Source organism: Elephantulus edwardii, unplaced genomic scaffold, assembly GCF_000299155.1.
Source record: "Elephantulus edwardii isolate Elephantulus edwardi_28Jun2011 unplaced genomic scaffold, EleEdw1.0 scaffold00230, whole genome shotgun sequence".
In the NCBI taxonomy this organism is placed as follows: Eukaryota; Metazoa; Chordata; class Mammalia; order Macroscelidea; family Macroscelididae; genus Elephantulus; species Elephantulus edwardii.
Window position 1 is genome coordinate 588916 of NW_006399980.1, and position 11812 is coordinate 600727.

The window sequence follows — 11812 nt, forward strand, 5'->3', positions numbered from 1 at the left end:
GCGCAGGATAGAGCAGGGTTTAAGGCTGTTGTGCATAGGGTCGCTATGAGTCGGAAACGACTCGACGGCACATAACAACAACAACAACAGATGTCTTAAAACTGTTTACTAGAACAGTTACATACTAATTATTTCAAATAAGAAAATAATATTTTAGTTTTCAAATTATTAATAAAGCAGTCTATTATAGGTGCACAACTAACACAGAATCATGAACAAGTGGATAAAATGCTAAATAAATACATCATGCCAATAATTTTAGTAGAAAATCTTTCTTTTATCTAGCTTTTGGGTTTCTAATTACTAGACTTTATTAAGGAAAGTATATAATTTTTTTACATTCTTTTCTTTTATAGTCAGCACCAATTACAAAAGAATTAAGAGAAAACAGCATGTTAAATCAACATGTATGTGCAGTAATGAGAAATTTTGAACCCCAGACCTTCAAAGACATGTAAGTTTGAACCATGCATCCATATTATATGTCTGTGTATCTATGTATCTATCTACAAATCTGATGTATTTATCTAAGAAAGAAGATGTGATCTGCAGTACTACCCTAATTCTCTATATTGTCTCTCCTGTTTTATCCCTGCTGTAGAGAATGAGGTCATCTTTAGGGAGAACTCATGTATAGACCCAGTCCTTGGAGAGGGACATCATGCTTGGAAAGGTGGAGAGACAGCACAGGACAGGAAGACCCAGGATGAGATGGGTTGATTCAGTGACAAGAGAAATATGATTAGCTCTGTCAGAGCCCATGCTTGGGAGGGTGGAGGGATGGCGCAGGAGAGGAAGGCCCTCTATGAGGTGGATTGATTCAGTGACTGGGATAATTGGGATGGGAGTGTCAGAGACAGTGTGATTGGCACAAGACAGAGCGGAGTTTAGGGCTGTTGTACATAGGGTCGCTATGAGTCGCAGGTGACTCGACGGCACATAACAACAACAACAACTGTCAGAGACAATTAGACAAGTGGCTCAGGATGGGGCAGGTTTCAGAGCTAATGTACATAGGGTTGTTACAAATTGCAGGTGACTCGATGGCGCATAACAACAGCAACAATGTACAGAGTTTTAAAACTGTAATGTAACTAGCAGATTTCCTGTTTGTTATTTAACATTTCTAAAGCCTGCCTAAGGTATTAATTATTTGAAGAAGATTTTTAAAGATAATGCTACTTTTCAACCTATTTAGATACTCTTAATTTCCAGATTCTTAACAAATTATTCGTCATCACTATATGATGTATGCCTAGGCTTCATTAAGTATAATTTGATACTTTTCAGTTTGTAAGAACCTTTAAATATTAATTCTGTTTCTTAATTTGTGCTAAGTTCCATTATATTGACAAATATTTCCTATGAAAACATTCACTTGAGGAGATAATATTAGACTGAAATATCAAGAGAGAAAAAAGTTATCTTAGTTGTTGCTAAATGTCAATGATTTGGCTGTGACTCAGAATAACCTAATACACAACAGAAGAAGTAACATTTATTTCCTTATTTGATAATATTGGGTTGTAGACGATTCACAACGACCCTATGAACAAAAGTCTTGAACACGAAAAGCTTCCAGAGGCAAGCTATTTTGGAAGGGGATGCCATTCCTGTTTCTGAGCCTGTTTTAGTTCCATGATCTTTAATCCAGTAAAATTTCTTTCCTTGTCCTGATTTGCTGGAAAGCTCAGAGGCAAATTGGAAGCCTTTTGGTTAACTTTATCAACTCTTACACTTACATATTTGCTGTTGTTCTTTCTCTTAATTATATCATCTATCTGTCTATCCACCCATCTATCTATCATATGTTTACCTATCCTTGTTTTAAAAACAAAATGGAAATGGGAAGAATCTGGTGGGACATGAAAAGATTGGGTAATGATGGACAAGGTCCAATGGTGATTGATTTTATAAACCATATGCATGAAAATGTATGAAACACAATATAAATGAAGAATAGTATGAAACAAAATGTATATAAAATTTGTGAGCAAATCAATATAAAATAAAAAATAAATTTAGAAAAGCAAACAGATCCTCTAATTGTCACTTCGTTTTTACAGGAACGTAACCCATAGTCCAGAGAATTTAAATAACTTGTCCAAGACTGCATTGCTGATCATTAGAACCCAGTTGTTGTAATTCCATGTTGTGACCATTTTTCTTAACTTTCTCCTTATGATTTGAATGAACATTTTGCAGAACAAATTGTTCTGAACAAAGGTTTTTTATTTGATAGTTCAGCACTTTCTGGTTCATGACTCATGATTTTCTTTCATTACAGCTGTCTTTTTACTATGTTGTTGTTGTATACTGTCAGACCTGATCCATAGCTGACCCTCTGGTGGGTTTCCAGAGACAGTTACAGCAAGGGAGGAAATTTCCAGTCCTTCTCTTGCAGAGCAGCTGGTAGCCTCGAACCATTTGTCTTTAGGATTACAGTGCAGCTTCTTGCCACTCGGCCACCAGTAGTGTTTACTGTGATCTCGAAGTGTCTGCACCTTACAAAGACAACAATGACACTGTATATATGAATAAATTACTAAGGTCCAAAGCTTTGCTCTTCAATATAGTTAGCCGCTATATATAGCCACTAGTTACATGTGACTCTTGAGCATTGGACATACAACTACTGTAACTGAAGAATCGTGCTACAAATGTAAAATACATACCAGTGTGAAAACATTTAGTATGGAAAAAAAAAGAACACAAGATATCTCATTAACTGGCTTTCATTTTGATTATATTTAATTTTTTTTTTACTTTTTAGTTTTCCCCACCCCTTTTTATTTTTTTAAAAAATATGTCCATTAGATTATTTTAAAGCGCCAGTGGCCCAATTAGTGATAAGAATCTGCAGTTCAAATCCACTCCGCTGCTCCACTGGAGATGCGTGAGCAACGTCCTCTCGTGTGATTACTGCCTCTGAAAACCCTCTGGAGGGTCAGCTGTGGATCGATTCTGATTTGACAATACACAGCAACAACATCACGTAGCTCATAGCGCATATTTATTAGAGAGTGCTGGCTTAAAATACTTTTCAACTTTATTTTATGATAGAATATTCATAGTAGAAGAAAGTATTGAGATGTGAGTGGAAGATTATAAATACTATTAGGTTTATAAATTCAGATTTTGAAATTTACTTATTTGTTAAATAACATTTAAAATATCATACATTGCTGAGACATTCATGGAGTGAATAGACTGAAATTTCATCTTGGAAGAGGTCAGGTTTAACCTTTTCTATTCTATTTATTTCTATTGGTGTAAATTGTTAAGCATTTGGCTTTTTTTAGTGGTTCAAATCGACGCAGAGACACCATCAAAGCAAGACTTGGTGCTGTGCTTCTGAAAGACCACCTGTCAGAAAGAGATCAACTCTGATGCATGTGAGATTGTCCATAGTAGGAACTGACTCAGTGACAGACAGTTATCAGAAACTCATGACATCATTTATCTAAATTTATTCTACTAACCAAATTTAATGAAGAGATTCTTATAACAGCTTCATAGTTGGCTATCCATAAGTGACTTAGGTTATATTTTTTCAGTTTATGAAGACAACCCATCACCATCAGCACATACTGTTCTAGGGAGCAGGGATTTCATACAGAAATCACTTCAAATATAATGAAATATGGAAATTTCTTCTCACTTTTTTGCCATAATACCTGTCTAAAATGCTTAGATAGCCCAAACATTCCCATTACATGGATTTACACATATGTGCACCTTCTTGGATACTTAGAAGTATTTTGTTTTGTTTTAGTATTTTACTGTTCTCATAGAATTTTCCCTTTCTTATTTACTTTATTCTTTTACGCTTTTACTATATACTCATTGTTGTTGTGGTTGTGTACCTTCGAGTCAGAACTGACTCAGCTGAACCTCCAGCATGCTTTCAGAGGCAGTAAATTGTGTGGAAGAGAATGCCCAGCTGTCTCAGCAAAGCAGCTGGTGGATTCGAACCGTGTGACTCCATGATTGCAGCGCAGCTTCTTACCACCAGTAGGCCACTAAAGCTCATATGTTCTTTTATAATCGCGACTGTTCAGCATCAGAAATGAACAGCAAAGAAGGTTATATGTAATCTTAACCCTAAGAGATACTTTTTAGTATGCTCAACTATTTGTGGTGCTAGATCATAGACTAAAGAGTCATTGCCTGGAAAATTGGTCTGTGACTGAGAAGACTGACAAGGCTTTTTCTTTTTGCTTTTTTTTTTAGGGGGTGTGGGTGGGGGTCAGGCATACCATACTCTTTTTTTTTAACATTTTATATTGGTTTGCATACAAAATTCATATACAATGTGCTTCACACTATCCTCCCTTGGGCACAGTGATACTATCAACGTTCTTTGAGCTTTTTGTATAGAGGGAAATGAGATTGATTTCTGAGTCTTTTTGTTTCTTCCTTCCCCCCCCAGATCTATTGCTAAAATGAGCCAGAAGTTTCCCAAAGCGAATTTTACTGAGGTTCAGAAGTTGTCCGAGCACTCCGTGCACATCCACAAGGAATGCTGCCGAGGAAACGTGCTGGAGTGCCTGCATGATGGGGTGAATCCTCCAGCTTCTGAAATGTGACCTTTTCCATGGCAATCCCCCCCCCCTTTTTTCTGTTACTTAGATGGGAAGTGGTTCCAGGCAACAGCAGATAGTGAACTAAGTGCAGTCAGTGACAGACCTCCTGTTCCTGCAATTTAAACTATCTTGATCTGCTTTTCCCTGAAGAAAGGACTTTGTTTTGTGAGGTGGTTGCAGTCTTCGTCGTCGTCGTCTTTATTGTATACCATTGAGTCAGAGCAGACCCACAGCTGACCCTTCAGCAGATTTTCAGATGCAGTAAATCCTTTTGGGAGAAGATTGCTCATCTTACTCTCTCTGTGAAGCTAGTGGACTTGGCCCTCTTAGCTTTTTTTTCCATGGTAATTCCTTACCATGAAGCAGTTATTTTTTTCTTTACTCTAAAAATGCACTTTCTGGAGAACTCCTCTCAGGATTTTGAGGAATGGACTTGTTCTTTTTAATATTTGTTCTTGACTTGACTAGTATTCATTGAGTGCTTTCCATGTGCTAGCCACTGTAAGTGACACCCCGTACCTCCAGGCGTTTATAGTCTGATGGCATAGCTAAGAATAGCTAAGATATGTGACCTCCTGCGTGGGACTGTTGGTCAGTTGCTGTTCCGTGAATAGAGAGAAATGTGAAGGGAGGACTTAGGGAAGAAGAATTGGTCACTGCAATCTTCACTACTTCCCTTATTTATTTTTTTCCTTCTAGAAGTTTTTGCATGCGTATCAGGGGTATCATGAAGAACTATTTTATTTTTCCTTTAGGTCAAGTTCTTTTAGACTTTTTCACTGATGATTTTACTGGCTTATAGTCATTAAAATGTTTTTTTCAATTTTTTTACCTCACAATCCCCTCCTTACTCTAAAGTAGAAAACTGTATTTCAACCCAGCATATAAATTGAATTATAATAGTTAATGAGTTGTAATTGTTCCTAGTGAGAATGCACAGGATTCCCTCCCCCCCCCCCCCGGGAGCTCTGGTGGCTTAATAAGTAAGGAATTGTCTTACCAACCCAAAGCCAGGTGGTTTGAATCCACCAGCTGACCTCGCTGGAGGGTTAGATATAAATTGTTTCTGACTCCAAGGCTTGAGAGTTTTGTAGTTTTTTTGGTAGCAAGCAGATTCTTTACCCTTCCCAGTTTCTATTTACTGCCCTCTGGAGGCCACAGTGATTCACTGCAATTTGCTCTGATGGAGCAGAAAGTTTGCTCCTCAAGCTGCAAAAATTGTGGAGTAACAAAAATTGAATATTAATAGAAAGATACGCAGGAACTAGTGTGTCTTTTGATTTAAGAAATATTCTTATCTTTTGTTTAAAAGGTTACCTATAAAAGTAACGTGCTATGAATAAAATTAAGCAATTGGTGGAAGCTGAATATAAAGTGGCAAAAAGGAAGGCGATTCTTCCTTCTCGGCTCATTCATTCATTCCTCTCTTATTTCTTCTTTTCTCTTTCTTTCATTTTCTCTTACTTTTTTCTTTCCTAGATTTGACCCTGACTTTCTTTACGGAAAACAACAGACCTTCAGAATGTATTTTTATTTATTTGTTTTTTCTCTTACAGCAAGAAATCATGTCCTATATATGCTCTCACCAAGATTTTCTGTCAAGCAAAATAGCAGAATGCTGTAAACTGCCCACCCTCCAACGTGGCCACTGCATAATTCAAGCGGAAAATGATGATAAACCTGAGGGTCTATCTCCAAATCTAAACAACTTTTTAGGAGACAGAGATTTCAACCAATTCTCGTCAGAAGAAAAAGATTCCTTTTTGGCAAGGTAACATTGTGCATGCGTACTCACATAAGGGAAGTGTGGCCAACTGCTTTGTGTTGTTGAAATGAAGAGTTGAAATGGTTGGAGTTGGGTTTTTAGTTTAGTAGCAGAAGCTCTGGCTGCTTAGTGTTAGAAAGTTGTGCCGCCGAACACAAAGGTACAGTTTGGATCCACCAGCGCTCTGCTGAAGAAAGATGGGCCGTTAACTCCTTTGCTATTTACTGTCTCTGAAAACACACCAGAGGTCAACTATGAGTCAGTTTTGACTTGATGGTACATAACTATTCAAAAGAACATGGAGCTCTGGTAGCCTAGTGGCAAGAAGCTGCACTGAAATCTCAGAGGTATGTGGTTTGAATCCACCAGATAGATTCTCTGTGGAGAAGGAGGGGAAATCTCTTCCTGTACCTCAGATCTGATTTGATGGTACACACACACTAATAAAACTAAAGATTTTTTTTTTAAAAAACAAAAAACCAACAAAAGAGGATGATATGAAATGCTCCAAATGTAAATATACTTAAGCAGATAATCCAGGAAGTAAGAGGTGGATGTAGCTTGTGATCAGACTTCCTTCACCACTGCCATTACCTGGCTTGATCATGAAGCTGTATTTTAATGTGTGTTATCAAATCCTCTGGAATAAAAAGCACTGTCAGGTCTACGTGAGTTATTCATATGGAGGCAACTAGGCAACTATCGTAATTTTGAGCAAGATGTGAATTTTTCTGTAAAACAGAAGAGTAGTCAAAATGAAAACAGGAGAGTAGTCTAAATGAAAATATTCCCTAAAGTCAAACACAGTAGACAATGCTAAATAAAAGGATATTCATTGAAATAGTTCATTTGCTATTTATTGGCTTTCAAATTAATTGTTGTAGAACCCAGGTTTGACTAGTAACTGACCCTCTGGCTGTGTTGGTTTTTTTTTTTTTTGTGATTGTAAATTACCTGGGGGGAGATTTCCCATTTTCATCTGTTGAAGCACCAGGCGAATTTGAACTGTCAGGAAGGTGCTGCTCCCTCTGGGTTAACAGCACACCTTCCTACGGAATCCACCATCAAGACTCCCTGTTTATTGATACATCTTTTGTTTTTGTGAGACAATCAAAGCTTGTTTAGAGACATTTGTAGCATAACAGATTGATGTAATATTATTGATAAATCATGTCCTCATTTTACTTGCCTTTAGAGGAAGAGCATATTCTAGTTAATACCCCCCCTTTTTGGGGGCTCTGTGTGTCTGTGGCCGATATTATAGAAGGTATTTTTTTTATAGAAGGTATTTGTAGAGCTCCACATGAACTCTAAAGGTCTTCCTGAATTTGAGTCTATGACTCTAATGTAGTGATGAAAATAATGGCTCAATTTCCGTTCTAAAATCCCTTAGGCTTACTGCTTTATTGTTCTATTAAAATTGAACTGTTACCCATAATTTGTGCTGTTAAATGAAATCATGCAACTAAGAACAAAGTCTAGATTTTACAAATACATATTGACAGTAAATGGGAGCGCAACTAAAGGCTAGTAATTCATTTCTATAGCATGGAAATGCAATTTGTAAATTGAGGAATTTTCATTACATTTATATAATACACATCTTACACTAGTTAATGGTTTAATAGAAACACAGTTCTCCAAGTGGAAAGGTTTTTTTGCAGTAGCTAGTTTTCTGCTGACAGTGATCCTCCCCCAAACATTTTTATGTTCCTTTTGCCCACATCTCTGTTCAGAGATCAGTTACCCAGGGAGGTTTTTCTTGACCACATGTTCTAAATTAATGATCCCTCCACCTCATGCATTATACCTTCCATCATTTCCATTTTCCTTTATTGCTCCTCATTGATTTATCACTACCTGCAATCAGAGAACTAGTTATTTAGTTGTCTGTGTCTGACTCCCTATAGCGGGAGAAAGATGCAGAAGTGCCCTTTTCTAAAGACTTCAATCTTGGAAATCCTAAGAAACCACTCTAAACTTTCCTATATTGAGTTGCTAAGAGTAAGAATCTACTTGATATAGATGGGTTTTATTTGGGTAAGTGTCCCTATAAGGGAAGTCTGGTGACCTAGTCTGTAAGGAATTGCATTGCCAACTCAAAAGCAGGAGGTTCAAATTCACCAGCTGTTCTGAGAGAAAAAGATGGGCAATCTCTTCCTGTCTAATTTAAAGCCTTTGAGTAGCTGTTGCAGGGTCACCTCTGAGTTGGTTCTGACTCTATGGTAATGAGAGAGAGCTTGAGCTCTATAAGGCACACTTAAAAAATTATTCTAGTAAAAATATAAGGAACACAATATATGCAAATTCAGTATTTTCACATGTATAATAAAAGTAGTTTTAATGAGAAACCATCATTAATATCTTTCATAAATTTTGATATAATTTTTGACAGTAGGGATGCTAATTTAAGTAATACTAACATTAAGAAAATACACTGCACAAATTACTGTAAAGTTCATAACGGAAAAGCCCAAATGAGAGGTAGAAAAAAAGAACAAAACACCTTTTAATAGGCTAATTTGGAAGTTTTCAGCTTGTATTAATAATTTTGCCACTTTCTATTCCAAATCATATTGGATTTCTACGTTTATGTATTTGAATATCCACTTTTACTGCATGTTGTACAGGAGAAATTAGGGAAGAGAATGGGTTTTTATAGTTCATTTATCTGAAGAAAACATCATAATAACATATTTTCCATACATGTTTTAGCTTTACTTATGAATATGCGAGACGTCATCCTGAGCTTGCAGTCCCAGTAATTCTAAGGGTAACTGAAGGATACAAAAAATTACTGGAGAAGTGCTCCCAGTCTGAAAATCGACTTGAATGCCAGGATAAAGGGGTACGTTGTTGAAGATATTTAGGAAGAATCTGAAACACAGAACTGGTATCATCCATTTAAAATGCTGCGTTTATTTGAAAGTGTTTACTAATTAGGTTGTAGCCACCATGCCAATTACTCTCATTCGTCTTCCTCAGTTTTTTCTAACTCTCTCCTTTACTAAGCTTGATGTCCTTCTCTAAGGGCTATTCTGTCCTGATAATTATAATTGTTGTTGTTGCTAGATGTAGTCACATCAGCCACTATTCATAGTGATCCTATGAGCAACACATCTAAACCTTACCCTTTGCTGCATCATCCTTTCTGATATGCTCCAATTCATTGTTACAGTTACTGTATCAATCCTTCTAAATGAGGATCTTTTTCTTCTTCTTTTTTACATTTTTCTTCTGACCCTTCACCTTTCTAAGCATGTCTTTTCTAAGGTCTAGTCCCTTAGTGGCTTGGAAATAAATGTTCACCAAGAAGTTCTTAGGAATATACACAAAAAAGATAACGCTTCCACAATTTCAGAAAGGGAAAAATTTTGTTCAAAATGGCTATGACTATTCACTAAAGATTGAGTTCTGCCATACTTAATTTTGTGACTTCACAGGTTTTAAATTCAATCTCTACAAGTTCTACTTGTCTTACATTTCAAAACTCACATCTTACGATTTTTAATATAAAAACCTTGAAGAATGGTTTCATAGTAGAATGAAATATTACCAGTTCGTTTATATACAGTTTAATGTCTGGTAAGGAAAAAAAAAAGTATTAATTAATGTTTGCATTTCCAGGAAGAAGAATTAGAAAAATACATCCAGGAGAGCCAGGCACTGGGAAAGAAAAGCTGTGCTCGCTACCAGAAATTGGGAGAATATTACCTACAAAATGCGTATGTTTTTAGAAATTGCGTTTTTGGTGATTTAAAATTATTACCAGGCAAGGAAATACAGTTCAAAGAGACTCATAGTTATTCTGAATTTCAATCCTTCTTTCTGACTGTAAGTCAGTGTAAGAAGATGTCTGCTTCTCCCTGAGTGAGAGCAGCACTCCCTGACACTCTCATAGATATTGATTTGTGAAGACCTGATCTTAGAGCTCTGTTGGCCTAGTGAGTAAGGAGTTGCTCTGCCAACCCTAAGGCAAGTGGTTTGAATCCACCATATACTTTGTAGGAAAAAGACAATCTCCTCATTGCTATGAATTGGTTCCGACTTGAAAGCAATGAGTGAATGACTGAGATCTTTGATTTAAAATATGGCAAAAATTTTTGTAGAAGAGAGAACCATCCTTTCGAAGTAAAGATAAAAATTAATATCAATAGAGTTTTTACATATTTTTAAACATTTATTTTTGTTTTAAATTTTCTGCTAGTTTATGTACAGAATTCAAATACATTGTCAATAACAAATTCTTTGTATTTTCCTCATCCCCCAACCCAGAAAATTGTACAACTCCATGATTAATCCCCCTTCCCCCTGCACCTCCTCATCCCTCTGATTCCAACTTCTCCCACCACTCCACGAGTCAGTCTTATATTTAGAGTTTCTCTTCCCAGAAAAATATTCTGGTATAAGAGACATCTAGTAAGTGGTTGTTGTTGTTGTTGATTGCCTTCAAATGGGGCACAACTCACAACGACCCTAAGAACAAAAGGCCTGAAGCCCCTCTACAACTATTGACATCAAAGTTCACAGAGTTTCCAGAGGCATGTTGTTTAGGAAGTGGGTTGTTCAGGAACTTTATAGTAAAAGTTGACCCACAAGATATGTGAAAAAAATGGACTGATCTCATGTCTTCTGATACCAGAATCAGCTAGCATAGAAGGTCCTTGCGAAGGAAAGCATTTAAGTCTCACGGATTATTCACCAAGACTTGTGGGAAATGCTTCTTGCAGGTTCATGGTTGCCTATACAAAGAAAGCCCCTCAACTGACCACACCAGAGCTGATGGCCATCACTAGGAAAATGGCGGCCACAGGAAGCACTTGCTGCCCCCTCAGTGAGGACAAGCAACTGGCCTGTGGGGAGAACGCGGTGAGTACTTGTGGACCAGTCCCATCTTCTTTTTGCCCTGTTGTACTTTAAAACTTCATCATTCCCATCTGGGGGAAAATCGTAAAGACTGATGTGAAAATGGCTATATGGGGCTTGTTCCACGCATTTCACATTGAAGACCATGAGAATTCACCTTCGCCTGGTTAGCATGTGGCCAGTCATTCTGTTTTAGCATGGCTACCAGAAGTAAAGCTAGTTTATTCATCAAAATCTGAGCATACTCATGTGCAGGAAAGCTGGAGTGGCCAAAAGGTTCTTCAGTCTACGATTTCCTCTTTGTTTACAAAATTGTGTTTTTAGAAAGCCTTACTTATGATTATATGTAGTTATGTTTGTATTGTTTGCCTTTTTATAGCTTAATTTGTAGCATAATCTTGTTCTTATTATGTTATTGTAGAAAATTTGTTCTCTTTGACAACCATTGGTAAGTCTTAGTCTTAAATTCTGAAGAATAACATGACTTTCAGTTAGTTAGACCCACAATTTTTACTTGGTAATATTACCACTGTCATATATATATCCTTATATATTTTATTTTTATTTTTTTTGTCTTAAAATCTCAGTTGTGGAA

General features: G+C 36.8%; 1 protein-coding gene across 1 annotated transcript in view; it reads left to right on the plus strand.

Moving 5' to 3' along the window:
* The window catches only part of AFP (alpha-fetoprotein), a 28770-nt gene that overhangs the window by 6629 nt on the left and 10329 nt on the right, over positions 1–11812 (plus strand). The window contains exons 6-11 of the mRNA XM_006898447.1: positions 357–454; positions 4433–4562; positions 6143–6357; positions 9067–9199; positions 9979–10076; positions 11082–11220. Of these exons, the coding sequence (XP_006898509.1) occupies positions 357–454; positions 4433–4562; positions 6143–6357; positions 9067–9199; positions 9979–10076; positions 11082–11220 (813 nt within the window). The remainder of the gene's footprint in view (positions 1–356; positions 455–4432; positions 4563–6142; positions 6358–9066; positions 9200–9978; positions 10077–11081; positions 11221–11812) is intronic.